Source organism: Neolamprologus multifasciatus, chromosome 23 (genome assembly GCF_963576455.1).
Source record: "Neolamprologus multifasciatus chromosome 23, fNeoMul1.2, whole genome shotgun sequence".
Lineage (NCBI taxonomy): Eukaryota > Metazoa > Chordata > Actinopteri > Cichliformes > Cichlidae > Neolamprologus > Neolamprologus multifasciatus.
Genome location: NC_140460.1, coordinates 13,881,380 through 13,897,712, shown reverse-complemented (window position 1 = coordinate 13,897,712; position 16,333 = coordinate 13,881,380). Strand labels below are relative to the sequence as shown.

Genomic DNA, 16,333 nt, shown 5'->3' with positions numbered 1-16,333 from the left:
TTTAAGCAGCAGGCACATTATTGTTGGTTTGCATGGTTCTTCTCTTACACACCAGCATCTAATGTCACTGTACCACCCACCCTTTACCGGTCGCTTCACTCGAACTGTGTTTTTGTTCTTTGGTCGTTGTGTGCTTTGCCCCCAACATCCTGTGGTAATTGCGTATTACATGCTAGCAGGTGCAGTTAAAAATAAGGGAAAATACAGACAGTATAAAACACTGTTGAGTCACTTGTAGGTTTTGAACATTTGAAAGCATCCTTGTTAACATTTTAGCTGACGGCAGACTGCAGACCCACACGAGTTCGGTCAGTAAGTAATTCGTCAATGACGTATGACTTTGTGATTTTGCGTCTGCATATGATCACAGTGGATTTTGAATCAAAGAAGATGTGTTTGAAGTGCAGACATTCAGCTTTTATTCGTGAGATTTAACTAAAAATTTGCGTTAATCCCCTGTTTTCAGATTAATCTAATGTTCATTCAAATACAGATATTTGTTCTACTGGTTCTTTCTCTTTGATATGAAATCTCTTTTTTTCCCAGTATTAGTAAATCTTTTATTTAAATTAGTTATTTTAGTTTTAGGGTTTTGTTTTTTTGTTTTGTTTTTTACTATCAGTCACATTTGTAACAAACAGCTACCTTTTTGAGTCTAGTTAACATATTTCTAATTGAAGTAGCACTAAAATGAAATTGTTCTGTGGGTTCATAACCTTAATAAACTTACATCCATTACAAAATCACATTACAGTCCTAAGACAATGATCACATTGTGTTTCTGCACAGGCCTGAGCTTGAGGTGGTAGACCTTCAAATAGTTAGCCAGTCTTCTTTTTTTACCATATATTAACTTATTTCGCCCGCCTTAATATAGTTATGGAGAGATTGTCTGATAGTAGATTAGATATCCCTTTATTATTTGCACTAATATAGCCTTTATAAGCATGATTAAATCTTTAATTAGACTCAGTCCGTTGTTTTAAATAACTCTTTCAATTTCTAAGAATTTGGAATTGCATTAGCTATCCAGCTTCTTTTTGTAATTGAATTCAAATACATTTTAAACCCTCCTAAAAAAAAAGTAATATCGCGAAAAACTGAGAAAAGAGGAAACATTCTGTTTTCATGCCATCAGTCACCGCACAGGTGGTGAACTCTATTTAATAGACGACTGCCACCCGTCTAATTAAAGTGTTTTCAGCGCGACACTCTCAAGTTTTTGTTTTTTGTTTCATCACTGGTGCCTGACAGGCAAAGGAGGGGGCGGTCAGTCAGACACTCAGTACCTGCAGTTTTGCCTGCGGTGTCTCAGGTTTGCTCATTTAAACAGTGACAGGAGTCTCAGCCATCAGCTGCATACACCTGTCCTGACTGACACCTCATATCTGCTGCTGCCAGCCGAGCATGTCACAGCTTCACCTGCGGACGGTTTGTCGGGACCTGAAGCATTAAACCCTGGCACAGTACGCTTTTTATTCAGGAAGTAGGAGGACCGTGAATTCTGCAAAAAACATGAATATTCACAGAGTGATTACTGCATCACAGATAGTTCTCCAGACTAATGAATAATAAACTTGTTTGAAAGAGTAATCTACTATTACTATGAAATAAAACACAAACGGCTAATTTATTAATTTATTTATAATTATTCTACAGAAAACAAGTGTTTACAAGTAAGAAGTCACGGCATTAACATTTAATCACCACATTATTACTTTGAAAATCAGCCTGCCTAGGATGGTCTAAGCCTGGGTGCTGGAGAGTAGAGTTTGTCTGTTAAGTAAACCTCAAATTAAGGAGGGCAGTTTTCATCTAGTCAAGCAAAACTGGACCAAAGCTTTAACCTCTTGAAATACTTGAGTCAGTCTATGGGGCTTTTGCCTTGGAGAAAGGATTTCATTGCGTCCCTTGAGGTGTCGTCTGGAGATTCCTGCATGCCTTCAACCGTAGCGAGGCCCCAGTGGGCACTGAACTGGGTCAGAGCTGCCCTTCTGTTCTTGAGCCATTCGCTGGAGGATGCTGGAATCAGTAGTCTCGCCTCGCCCCTGGCTTCACCGAGCGGTGACCTCTGACTCACACTGGGCCAGTTTGCTGTTAAGTGTGAAGCAGCTGGGATAAGAATCAGCACCGCCACATCTGAGGTCATGGTGGAAAAGGGTGGAGTAGTCACTCTGGACTGAGGATGAGTTAAGTTGCTTCCCTAAGTGGAGGAGCCAAAGTATACTGGGGTCTTGTTCAGTTGGTGAAGCCCTTAAAAGCCCTTTTCCCTAATTCTGTTCTGATTTTTGGGCCAATCAATTGTATGATATTGTGAGAACAAAGGCTGTATTGGTTGTGGTTTTTACACATATAAACAGATAAATAAGAGGGAACCAGCCCAAGGAGATTGATGGATAAAGACCAACCAATGGGAAAATCTGCAAATATACAAAGATTGACATTTAGCAGCAGCATACAAAGAACAATGATGTACACGATTTCCATAGCCAGTAATAAAACATAAAGCACAATGGCAGACAGCATCCAACCTCTTTAGGTATTGGCCAGGTGCATTCATAAAAAGCAGGTCACCTTCATCCAATAAAAGTCAAAAAGTTGCATGAATCAAGTGTTTTCTCACTTGGAGGGAGAAACAGGATTGATTTCTAAAAAAGTTTTAGTTTTAACTAGACACAAGCCTTTGAATGTGAATTTTAAATGACAAATTCTGATCTATAATGATCCCTAGATACTTGTAAGATGTCACCATTTCACAGAGCAGAGCGTTAAAGTGAAGCTGCTATTTACTGACTGAGAGAGGTCTAAACGGTCAGTAGTGGCCGAAAGAATAAATTGGCAGATATAGATGATGTTTTGTCCCTTAGAGATGGGGGCAAAGCTGTCCTTTAGTTCCTAATTTTGTGAATTACATATAATCGCTGTTAATGTCAAGCTGTCACTGGGTTATTTGGTATTTATTACTTTGATACTACGTGGTACTTATTGCCTTTTTATTATTTAATGATCACCCCATTGTTACCATGTTATTTATGAGCTGTAAGTGCTGCTGATTTCATGTAAGGATGATTTTCAGCATTCTGCTTTCTGTGAAAATTCACTGCATGTTTTTGTATCTGATGTTAAAGGAGACAGATGAAGCCAGCGAGACAGATTTGGCTGTAATTTTCATCAATAACTACAGAGAGCCCTCAGGCAGTCTGGGTTTCTGCTTTCATTTTTACAGTTTTTACTTTATCTGATTACATTTGTATACTCAACAGTGAGGTAGACTATTTCCCACATTTCTCTTTCTATTATAGATTTTTCGGGTCAAGAAAAACTAGCAGTTCTCAACCTAAAGTCTTCAGATCCCGTTGCTTTTTCAGGCTTTGTAATTTTGTAGTCGAAACATTATTTCTGTCTAAAGTCATTTAAATTTCCCATCATGGCCTTTGTTCTGGGACCTCCTGTTCCTTCCATGTGCGTAAATCCCAACACAAAGTAGAACGAGCATCTGTGACAACACATAGGACTTTAATTATGTCAGATGCAGCCTGAGAGGCGATGGTGGGGGGAAGGTGGGTTGCAAAGTGGGATGCACGTCTGATCTTTTTTGATCTTCAGAATAAGGATGGTGATATCAAGCAGAAATAGCCTCAAGTATGTGAGTATTAGATTCTTGAAGATATTTCTCATCTGAAATACGTCTGCAGTTCTAAAAGCTGATGGGGAGTCGAAGGTATTTAATTTACTGGAGCTGTCACTTTGGAGGCAGGCCTGACATCACGTGGTTGTGACTTGTTGCCCCACCTTACCATGATGTCAGATACTAAGGTCACCCCGGTTGAGGTGGGAGCGGAGGTTGGGAAGGGATTTCAGGACTGCGTTATATATATGTGGCTGATAGTTGGTGTCATAAGCCACCACATCTATTCATAGATGGCCGTTCCAGTTGGACATGGATGGCCTCCTTTACTAATCAAACAATCTGTTTTCTCTGTTGATTATGTGAACATTTCCATCCCGCAAAGATTGTTCCCCTCATCTTTAATGGTGAATCTCCATCTGAGTCTTCTTTGATTATTCTTAAAATTATATTATATTATATTATTATATTATATTATTAAATTATATTATGGAACAGCTTAGAAAGGCACAAACCTGTCTGTATATTTATGATCTCTCGAGTCACACTGTATATCAGGACAGAAAGTAGGGTTGAATAATACTGTGGTGAAGCACTGGCGAAGCAGGAGTGTCAGAGATATTCAGGTGTGCTATGTGGGGGCTGCTGTAACGTCACACTGCCATCTTCATGCAGGGATGCACTGCAGAGATCTAACGAGCTCACTTCTTTCTAAATTTCTTAAACTATGATGAGGAGGAGTGATTGCAGCATTAAAGTGTACATACAGCCACCTGATGTTTGTTTTAGATAGGCTTGAAAATGTGTGAATCATAATATAACCCATTCTGTGTCCTAAAACTGCTAGCAGAGGTAAACACGACCTGGCACCCAGCAGACAGAGCGAAGGAAACATTCTTTTAATTATGCCTAAAGCTGAGCTGCATTCACAGTTTCTGCTGCTAATGTTGTCATAGGCAACTAAGTGAGCAGTCTGTGAATATGTTCATGCAGCATTGCTCAGAGAATTTCATTACGTTTGTGCTGGTAGTGGCCATGATGTGCCTGTTCTTTTTCAAATAAATAAGAAATAATACCACACGTACTGAAAATATCTAACGGAGCAGTAATCGACCATTTCTCCTGTAAGTTTGTCATCCTGTGGAGGTAAAAGTAACCGTAGCAACCGTATGAGAAGCGTAACCTGTGGTGGAAAATGCTTTTTAAACCTAAATTTTATGATGTGTTATATGAGATTTATCTGGAAATTATTTCCTGGTCCCCAAACAAATGTCCAGAGGATTTACCATCATGTCTGCCATGCTAGCTAACAGCAGTAGAAACTGAACTTTCACAATAAGAGCCCTGGTATTGTTGTGTTGACTGGATGTCATGGGATGAATGGTGAGGCCAGTGCATAAATCCTGCAGAACTGCACTCTTTCCAATGGCCAGCAGAGGGCAAGTTGTGAATTCAAAACGAAATCAGGCCTGCAGCACCTTCGCTCTGGGACCACAGTAAACACTTTTATAATGAGTTTATGCTGCACAGGGAACTGCTTATTAAAAGCTGTACTTTGGAAAACACACTATGACTGTATATAAAAGATGAATGTAGCTTTCTAGAAAAGTATGTTTATTATATAAAATATGGTCAAAAAAGATGATGAAACAGGAAATGCCTCAGAGGTTTGCATTTGGTGTCTCTCAGGCCTCGCTAGTCGAACCCAGTTTAGTTTTTACTAAGAGTTGTTCTGGTGTTATAAACTATCTCATAGATTCGGTAAGCTAACAGCACTCTGAGGTCCTTGGATCATTTCTTTATTGCAGCCATGTTTCCTTCTTATAACGCATCACTCACATTCAGCCAGTTACATTTATCTCTCTCCCTCTTTTTTATCCCTGTTTTAATGAAGCATAATGGTGGTGCGATGATGGATGACAGGTGATGACAGCAGCTTTGTGGCTCTGCTGACACTGTCACTTAATGGAGCAACTCCTCTGTTATTGCATTGTGAATGTTATTAATCTCACCGGGAGAAGGGCGCAGATAGGCTGAGACCAGGATACACGTGTGGAAACTGCTTTTATTACAGTTGGATATTTGTCTTCATATTAAAGTGGTTCATCTCCAACTTCAGACTTTTAGTTTTGGATTCTTATAAAAGGTGCTTTGCATGAGTCACTGCTCCAAATAATCCTTACTTACTTAGTGTTTGAAGCCAGAGACATTAGAAGGATGACACAGCATGTCTTATTCACACGAGCACTTTTTTTCTACATCTGAGTGCTTTCTATCTAACGCTCACTCTCCGATGAATACATCAGCAGCTTTGCGACTGGAGCACCCAAGAATTGAAACACAAATCTTCGGATTAGTAGATGACCTGCTCTACCTCCCGAACTAACGCCACCCCGATAGATTTACATACAGAAATGTCCAACTTCTGAAAAGTATCCTAAAGTGCACGCTCAGTACTCGGTTGGGACTCTGCTGAAGTGTCACTCAAGCCCAGGTTGCTTTGATAGCAACCTTTAGCTCATCCATGTTTGTGGGTGTTTGTCATCGTCTCCTGTGTTCTTTGTGGGGTTCTGCAGTAGTCCTGGAACTGTGGGCAGGTACTGGGAGAGGAAATTGGCATCCCCATAAAGCTCATTGACAGATGGAAGCATGCAGTGCTCTTAAGTCTCCTGATGGATGGCTGCTCAGTCACTGTAGACCAGTCAACACCAGCAGAGGAAATGTACTACCTTTTTTTTTTTCTTGGCTAACCATATCTATAAAGTGAATTAGTTCTACTGACAGAGATGTTTGACTTGAATCGAGCCCTTAGTGAAACTGCAATCTAGTGTAACTTTGTGTCTGTGTAACTTGTTGGGGATGGAAGGCTTTCTAAAGCTTGTCTTCATTAGCTTTAATTGGTAATCCTGTACATGCTTTTTTTTTTACATCCTGGAGAAAACTGAAATGAAAGTTAATTCAGGCTCAAACTTTGTCCATATTTAATCTGAGTATCCATAATTGGAACAGAAGAGATGACATATAAATAACAATTTGCTGACTCAAATGGTAAAAAGGGAATGAAACAAATAAAAGAAAATACTGAGGGAGCACAATGAGCTTTAGCTTTGTGGATTTCTTTGAACAGTTTGTCCCTTGTTGCCTTTAATGGCTGGTTTTAAATTGGGGCCAGACAGGTCGTGCTGATTTATGCTGGATGTCACCTGTGCAGTGCAGCCTTCTGCTCTCTTCCTGAGAACAGCTTCCTGTCTAATCACAGCGCCTCATTACCGCTGCGGCGCTGCAGATGGGGAGAGTGAAAAAGGGTCTTGACCGACATCGAGTGCTGGGGTCGTCCATGTTTGTAAGAGAGAGAGGAAGAAAAAAAGAAATCACATCAGACCAGGATTATTATAGTTTTTATTTTTATTTGGTTTTTTTTCCTTTAACTTGAGTTTATTCCCAGTTTCCAGAGTGGCTTTGTTGGTTTCAGTTCAGTTTTCATTGTTTGTCACTGTTGCTCGGTGTGGAGCACAGGTGTGGCTCACTGAGCTGGCGACCTTTGTGCCAGAAGGTCACAAGGGCTCGGGTTTGATTCCCTCGGCCACTTAATCTGTGTTGTTCTAGCGCAGGGGTGTCCAAACTTTTTTCACTGAGGGCCACATACATAAAAATATAGGAGGGGCTGGGCCACTTAATAGAAATTAGGTATATAACCTTAACTTTAGTGTTAGAAAGTTAGAAAAAAGTTAGAAAAATCACTTAAAAGTGGTCAAATATGTTATATTGGTGAATATAATTAAAGACAAAACTGCCTTCATCACAGCTTTCCATAAATGGATCTTTATTGATTTATTCAGAAAAAGCTTTGGTAGCTCATTCTCAGAACAGCAGCCTCAAATTTCTTCTTAGACAGAAGATTTACAGCACAGAGAAAAAACAAAGGGGAAATGGGACGGGTATTTCAAGCTTGTTTTTTAAGTTATTAGGCTTAGCAACACACCTATTAACGTTAGTTTGAAACGGTTATTAACATTAACATACTGAACTGGACTTAATAACAGGAGTCCATATAATTTTAGTAAATTATTCTGGTGAGTATCAGCTGCGCTGGGTATGTAAATCGGACCATCCAGCAGCGGTGCTGATCGCCACTCGTGCCAAAAATCCGGACAAATGTCACTTGATCAAGGAGCAAATCTGCATCAGATGAGATCAGCTGACTTTGCGTGTACGTGCGCTGTGCACAGCGGTGTGTACTCTGTGTGTTAACAAGAAAAACGCATATAAGAAAGTGGTGCGCAAAAGCAGGGTAGTGACAGAATCGATGAGCATTATTGATATTTGAAGCATGTGTACCTGCTTATTAACACACGGGTACTGTGGAATATATTTTTTACTCACCTAAAGCGCTCGTGCTCTCGTCCACTCCCCGCAAAAAAATTAGCAGCTGTGTGGTGTCTGTGGCATCGGTGCTCTGATCGCATGCGATGGAGTAAAAATCAAAAGCACAGCTTTATCAGACGGTTGCAGTTATATGTTGGCTGACGAGTCTTCAATGCGTCGCACAGCTGGATTTCTGGACACGCTGACGTTGTTGAAGTCCTGCACTTTTTCAGGGCACATTATTTGGGTGATTTTAACGAGGCCGTGTTTTATGAGGTCTCCATCTGAAAAAGGCTTGCCATGTCTTGCCATGAGTTGGGCGACCTCATAGCTGGCTATTGGAGCCTTTTCCTGGATAATATGAGCACGAAAAAAAATACTGTTGCTGACCCCGCAGGAGAGCTACCCTTTGCTTTAATTTCTGCTCTCTCCAGTGTAAGATGCATAGGCCTGATGTTTGGTTTCATAATGACGTCATACATTATAGTCTTTCATAACTGCCACAGTTTCAGTGCAGATCAAACAGACACACGTCCCCTTGAATTATCTGAAGAAATATTCACTCTCCCACCGTGTCTGAAATCTTCTGCACTCACTTTTCTACCTTTCGCTTCTTTGGTTCTGCCATATTTAGTAACTTGGGGGTAAAGTTCTTCTGTGATTGTCCTTTTTGGTGGAGCAACTGCCTTGATCAACAGCAGCTCCCCCTGGTGTTAAAACTAAGAAGTGCAATACACTCCAGCAAAAGTTGAAGTGCGGGCCATATTCTATTCTATTTATAAAATTACTTGCGGGCCAATTAAAAATGGACTGCGGGCCGCAGTTGGCCCGCGGGCCGGAGTTTGGACACCCCTGTTCTAGCGGATAAGCAGGGTGTGAAAATTTACCAAAAAACATAAAAACTTCAAAAAAAAAAAATTAAAAACAGGCAATAGCTTTCATTCATGAATTTAAATTTAGAGTAACTGTCTCCATGTCGCCAGCAACTCTTTAAGATTTAGGTGAATTTGCAGCTGAATCCAGATCGAGGAGGCTGCAGAATTTTACCGCTTTTATTTTTCCAAATTCTCCATGATAGACAGTATTTACTGCCTATATATAAACAACATCAGCACTATATTTAACAGCAATATAGTGCAGGAGAAGTAGAAAGTAATGTGAACATTTCCTACAAAGCTGGTATATTTCAATCTGATTTTAAGCTATTAAACAGATATTTGGAGCTGCTTTGACCAATCCCAGCTAAATTTTTCAGTATGCTTTAGGGACAGATGTGTCCCCACCTGGGTTCCAGGCTCACTGGTTGGATGAGCGGTTAGGAAACAGTTTACCAGTGCCTCATTAACCACTGCTAAAACATGCACACACGCTTTTCAGGCAGCTAAAATATTCCAGTTTGATGGGGTTCATTTGGTTTGGAGATGTTGGCAGCCTCAGTTTCCAGATGGGATCCAATCCAAAGGGGAACGTTCCTGTATATGTTACATTTAACCGCCGTCCTTGAAGTGACACATAATGACATGCAACCATTAAATATAAAAATATACACACCTGAACTGCTGCCTGGAGCAGTTTGGACTGGTATCTGTCAGCCACACTGGGATTGTTTCTTAAATCACCTGCATGGAGTATATAGGTCACAGTTTTTCAGGCCTCCTTCTTATACATGCATCATGTTCAGCAGAACAGTAATTAGTAAGTAGGAGGCTTCTGCTGCTGCATTTAACAGCAGGTCATCATACAGAAGCACTCAGTCCTGGTTCACTTTTGCCTCCATAAGACAAAGGAGCTCATACTGACCAGGAAATAGACAATAACAGCTCACCGGCATTGTGGGAAAAATCATTCTGACTTACAGAAGCTACTCATTAACACGCCTTTGTGCATCAGCTTCCCCCAGCTTCCATTTTCAGCTGCTAACAATAGACGAGAGGTTTCCTCGATGAGCTGGGTAATGCCAGCCTCATGAACAAAACACGTTTGTCAAATCTCAAGGTTCACCATAACACCATGACAGGTCTGCCCATCCAAGAGCGAGTCAAATTCTTTACCGATTCTTTGACACTGAGTAACACAGTCACATAGTTTGCCTTTTGCTTGGTTAAAAGGTAATTCTTCATGTTGCATAAAATTTTCTTTAGGTGTCTTGGGGAACAATTTTTGGATAAAATGCATCCAAACCTCATTTGTAGGTTAATTGAAACAAAACTTGAAGCTAAAACAAGGCGTGAACAAGCATCTTAGTTAAAAAATATATATATATATATATATATATAAACCAAACTTGAAGCTGAAAATGAAAGCTGAAACAATATTGTCCACATCAAAATCTAAAATCAAATCAAAATAAAGCTGAAAGTTTCTAGTTTTTGACATTTATGACAATGAAAATAAACATTTTAATTGTTCTCCAAAAAAGACAATCATCAATCAGACACAGAAATCTTCCTCGCTTTAAGGTTATGTACAGTTTTTTTTATATATATAATTTTTAATCGTTATTATGGTTATTGTTATTATTGTTGACTCATGAAGAACATGTTCAGTAAGAATTGTTGATTGAAAGCTAAATGCAAAAAACAGCAGCATCTAGTGGTGGAAACTGGTAATGCAGGCTTTTCCTCTTTAAGTCTTCATGTTCCCAAAGGTTCCTTAATCTTCTTCTTCAGTGATTGACATCAAGTTGGACAAACCGCAGGAGCCCCCGACCACTGAGGGCGGCTGTTCCTGTTAATGCTCTGCACCCATCCTGAGGGGGAAAAAAAGAAAACATCATTTACACCACATGCTTGTTTTGTTGCTTCCTATTGGTTAACCGCAGTTGACTTTGCACGTTGCGAATCTGGCCTCCTCACCTGACGACTGGTCATCGGTTGGAGTGAGCAGTGTGTGGGTTTGGTTCGAAAGTAGCCTGGTTTTATTAACAAAACTGCCAAGTTAAAAAAAAAGAAAAGAAAAGAAAAATCCTACAACTTGCTAAAAAAAGGATGTTTGTGGAGGAGAGAACACCAAGTTGCTTTATGTGTACATTTTTTAAAGAGTTTCCCCAGTTTCTTTTCTATTTTTGTATTCAGGGAAATCTCTCCGGAAAAGAGTCATTCCATAAAAATCAGTCGATGCCTCCCACCTGGCCCCCTCTGTTTTTTTCTTTTAAGTGTAGAATAACATTAGTGTTTAAGTGTTAGTTTAGTGTTACAATAACATTAGTGTTTAACATATACTATGAATATTTTCTGAGTTACAGACCCTTAAAGTACATTTTTTATTTCACCTTACTGATTTCTGTCTGTTATAAAAGTTCAGGAGATGAAAAATGCAAATCAGTGTTAGGCTGTCAACATGATAGGATCTGTAGAGTGACAGAAATATCATTGGTATTTCTAGTAATTCAGTGGAGAATTTTTTTTAAACAAATGTGAGATATGTGGCTGATCCAAATAAGTTATAGCATTTGAAATGTGACTTACATTTTGATCTTCTTGTCGTGAGTCCTCCTGTGATAACACGCTTGAATGAGGCTTATGAAACAACATTGGTGTTGTTATGTTCTGTGAAATGGGTTAAACATGTCAGCCTATGTAAGCCTGAAAGTATTCATAGTCTGAAGGTAGAACTCTGCATGACTTCAGTAAATATCTTGAAGTTACTGTACATACACAACGTGCTGACTCTGAGGGAGCCAGGTGGGAACTTTTTAAGATTTTGTTGATTTATTTTTTTGTTGTTTTTCTTTGTTTTATTTTTTGTTTTTTATGGAATGACCCAACAAGCTCTGTGTGTGAGAGCTGGACAAGAGACGGTAGGCTTGGATATTTTTTTATGGATGCCACTGCTGTTATGGGCAAATACAGAAATCCCCCAAACTGTAACCACTGAAAACTTGTGTAACTCCTAATAGATCTTTTTTTTCCCAACTTCCCTTCTGCTCATAACTCAGGTGGGATCCATAACTTGGTGTTTGAGTCATTACAGGACAAAGCGAACTTCTCGAGTATCTAATGCATGCCTAGTTTTTAAGCATAGGTACTGTTTACCCGTGTACACAAGTTTGAATATGTAAATGGTAACATTACACCGTGACTCAATGCACTCGGATGACGACTAGTCCAAGTCTTTTTTTTTCTGTCTGTTTGTTTACGAACTGGATTTGTATACTTGACTACAGGATATGTTTTTGTCGTGTGTGTGTGCGTGCGTGCGTGTGTGTGGGTGTAAACGTGTGCTTTCTGCATCGGCAACGTTAGAATGCAGTCACATAGAGGGCCACTGACAAGTCGCATCATCCTCGCCACATTACGGCAACTTCGGGGTCACCGTTTTCACCTGTCAGCTGCTGTTGCATTGTGTGGTATTTTGGTGTTTGTGATTATGATGCACATACAGTGTACTTACTGTAAGCGAGCAGCGGAGGATCAAAGCCCTCGCCTTGGGTCACAGGGGACAGGCTAAAGTTCCCTGATGACCGGTTCTGTGTTCAAACCGACCTTTAACATTGTAAATCAGTTTCATTCCTGACAATAGACTAATTTGCACATGTAGACCTTTCAGGTTAATATGAAGTTATGAGAAGCTTCATGGTAAATGTACAGTCACTTAATTCAAAGACATTTCTGATTGTCATAGAAACTGTCGTTTCGTGTTCCCACTGAGATGAGGTTTATTTTTTTCTGTTGTTGTTTTTTTTTGATGTTCGTAGTATGAGGATCCATTTGTGCCACAATTATGTTCACACAAAGACACACTAAGCATTTGTCAGCTGTGTTTGCAATGCATGCAGTGCAAACAGGCTTCCAACAGAATCTTGAGGCAAATGATTGCAGTGATTCTGTCGAGCATGACTGTGAAGCGACGTAAAAACTGCTGATGGTGAAAAACCAACCATGGACAGACGTTGACTCTGGCTTCTCGTAAAATAAAGATGCAGTCAGACTGTCTCTTAAACTAATATAAGATAATCCATAGTCCAGTGATGAGGTGAGGTTGTGTCTCTTTCATTTGTTTTTTTGAGCAAAGTCAACTGATGATTATTCAGTGCCAAAAGTCTGCTGAAGTTCTATAACCTCACCTGATCATTATTTTTCCATCATTTATGCTACAGAGCTGGCTTTTTAAAAGATTTTACTGTGTTACATGTCAAAATGCTCTTCCCTAAAAGCTCAGACTCACTTAGTATTTAATTCAGTTCAGGCACAGCCGACTGAGCGAGAGCCCTTCGGTCAACTAGGTGTCTGTGCAGACAAAGAAAAAGTCACAAGTTTTCCCTGGATGAAGGATCCCTAGCAGTTCCTTTTGTCTGGAGATCTCTTTTAATTTTTCTGCTTTGAAAGCATCCGACAGTTGGTGCTCCTTTACACGCCTGTGGCTGCAGTGCAGGTTTCAAGTTTTGAGTTTTATCGTCATATAGAGGAATGGAAAAATCATAACCAGCAATGAATGCCCTGTACTTAGAGGCACACGAGTCCGATGCCCACCCTGCAGCCGAGGTGGGTCAGCAGAGATCTGCTGCTGTTGGGCAAAAACACTCACTAGTCTGGGACTGACTCTGCTCCAGATGATGCCATGACGTCATGTGTCTTTCTATTTATTTTATCTCTTGTAATAAGTATAAATCTTATATTGGATGAGGCTCTCGTCTTTTCTAAGTGCTGCTCTGCTTGTCTCTTGTTTTTGTGAACAGACATGAAAGTTTAAAAAACGCGGCCAGCTTTTTCAAATCCAGTAAAACGAACAGGGCGACTTTTCGGGCATGTTTTGGCCACATAGACAAATGTAATTTTGACACCAGTGGATCCTCATACTAGCACCTAAACTGACTGCTGCCATTTGTATGATGCAAGGTTGCAAATGGCTCTTAAAAATGTCCAGAGTCGTAGGATTACGTGGCGATTGTGAAGTCAGTCAGAACACTACTTTGACTTGTCTTTGAGGTGAAATCTTTCCTGCACTTTTTAAGAACATGTTTTAGATTTAGAGTGACGATGTTGATGTTTTAGAAACATGGTTAAAAAATAATAATATTTACTGTGTCTTAGAGTAGAATCAAACATGTAGGAATTGTTCACGTTCACACACAAAAAAAACCCACACAAAAAAAATAAATGGGGGAGCACTCTGGTGAAAGCTAGTGAACCTTTCTAACCCACATAATGAGCCAAATAATAAGACTAGTGAGAGACGGGATTGGTCAAATATGATGGGAGATCTGGACTGGAACATATTGTTTTGCAGGTTGGATTTTAAGTTTGAATCCCTCAAAATGAAAGTCTTGTAATGTTTACTCTCTTTGTGTTGCTGCCTCGTGAGGAGGGAGGTATTTATGTTTCAAACCACAGCAAAATGATTGATCATTACACACTCACACACTCGTATTTATTCCCCTTCGATATAAAAGTCCACCTTTGTTTCGTTGTTTCCTGTTAACATTTCTCTTGAAATGGACCAAGTGATGCAGCAGATGTCTTGTTGGGGGAGGCGTTGTGTGTTTGAGGATGTGGGGGGGGAAGCCCTGTGCTCTGGCTTTCCATTCACACTGTACAGAAATCTAGCATGTCTCTCCAAATGATTAATAAAGATGTCTTATTACCAAAGTCATGCACGGGACCTTTCTTAAATAAACTTTACTTCTTCTTTTCTTTCTTCCTTAGCTTTGGAGGACCAAAACTGTAAAACCCCCAAATAAATGAAATAAATAAAACATTTTAATAAGATTTGTGTGGGGGTGCCTCCCAGGTGGGGGCTTTCAGGTATGTCTTACTGGAAGAGGCCCCAGGTAGGCCTACACTGGAGATAATATCCCAAAGGAGCTGAAGGAAGTGGCCGGGGAGAAGGAGATCTGAGCCTCTCTGCTTGAATTACTGCGCTCATGAACTTTATAAACGGCTGAAAATAAAATTTATTAAAAAATATAATTGCAAATACAATGTATTTATTTATATTTTAAATAATTGCTACCTGATTGTATCTTTATACTATATTTAGTTATTTTAATTTTATATTTTTAATAGGTCATTTATGTATTTCTTTATATCATTTTAATTTGACAGTTTTGGCCATTCGTACTTAGCCAGAGAAAAACCAAAGACTATATAAAAGATGGACATGGCCGTCATCGTTCTTGAAACAAGGACGTAGAGCTGCTGTAAAACAATCTGTAAATGGTCAGAGCATTTCCAACCGAGATCCATTCCCACCTACCTAAAAAAAAAAAAAAAAAAAAAAAATCTTAGTTTAAGTCTTTGTTGGCAGCCTAAAAAAGTAATGATACAGTAAATTAAACATTTATTTTTGTATTACTAACACAAAATATCAAAGGTTTCCTTTATACACACTGGATAAAAGCCAGATTTAAATTTTAACCTTTTGAAAACTACAACACAAAAAAATATGGGACGCAATAAAAACCCTGAAATGATTGGATAATGCTAAAACTGCTGTACTGTCATGACTTTAAGCTTGCTGTTATGTGCACTCTGTCATTGTGTAGGTCACAATAAGGAATTATTGTATCAAGTTATCATACGTGTCGTGGCATGCATGGTTTCTACTTTGACTCAATAACGATTATCTCCAGTTTCTACTCATGACGGTTTGCTGATTTCATTGCCGTTTCCAGCTGTGAAACAGAAACTAAATGGTGACTCTTTCTAGGCCACCTGTGCAGGTAATAATGTAGTGTTTCAATCACAAGAATGAAAGTTGATCTTTAATTTGTTTAATTAATCCCAGACGTATTATTCTGTACTGTGAGTGTTTGTGTGAATTCAGATACTCAAACAGGAATGTACTATTGTTTGCAATGCAGTACTGAGGAAATGATCTTACACCATGACGTTGTTGCAAAGTTTCCCCGCTGGAGCTGAAAATATTTTTGCGGCTCCGGGGTAATTAACTGCCTCATTAATCAGTCTGACCAAAGAAACCTGCAGATGCTTATGCGTGCCTTCAGTTTTTAAGTTGGTGTAATTTACCACAGTATTTAATTCTGATGCTAGTCCTAAATTATCCTCCAGGAAAAGTGTAATTTTATATTTTAGCATTCCAAATCCGACTGAAGTCCGTTATCTACATTATCCCACCACTGCTGAGACAATCTGGGAGTTGTTTCCTGTTCTGTTCAGCTTTAATCTTGGGGATTACCACCATCAGGCCTGCACTGAGAGCCAGTAAATACATTGCAAAACTGAAACTGGTTCTTTGCCATATACACAATCATGCGTGTGCGTGTTTGTTTGTTGCTGCCTTCCTGATACATTCCCGTCCAGCCCGCCCCCGTGGCTGCCAGCTTATTTTGAACTTGGAAGCAGCTTCCTGTTTGGCACTCATTTAACACTTAAACGTGGG

General features: G+C 39.6%; 1 protein-coding gene and 1 long non-coding RNA gene across 3 annotated transcripts in view; both read left to right on the top strand.

Moving 5' to 3' along the window:
- On the top strand, nt 1–10,470 carry LOC146491207 (uncharacterized). Its single transcript, XR_014872231.1, has 2 exons — nt 1–7,375; nt 8,644–10,470. It is a non-coding gene; the product is annotated as an uncharacterized LOC146491207 (long non-coding RNA).
- rab6ba (RAB6B, member RAS oncogene family a) overlaps nt 1–14,580 on the top strand; it is a 74,350-nt gene extending 59,770 nt beyond the window's left edge. For both annotated transcript variants that reach the window (XM_085150310.1, XM_085150309.1), the window contains exon 8: nt 10,663–14,580. In XM_085150310.1, coding sequence (XP_085006436.1) covers nt 10,663–10,727 — 65 coding nt within the window. In that variant the 3' untranslated portion in view covers nt 10,728–14,580. The remainder of the gene's footprint in view (nt 1–10,662) is intronic.
- Nucleotides 14,581–16,333: the final 1,753 nt, after the last annotated feature.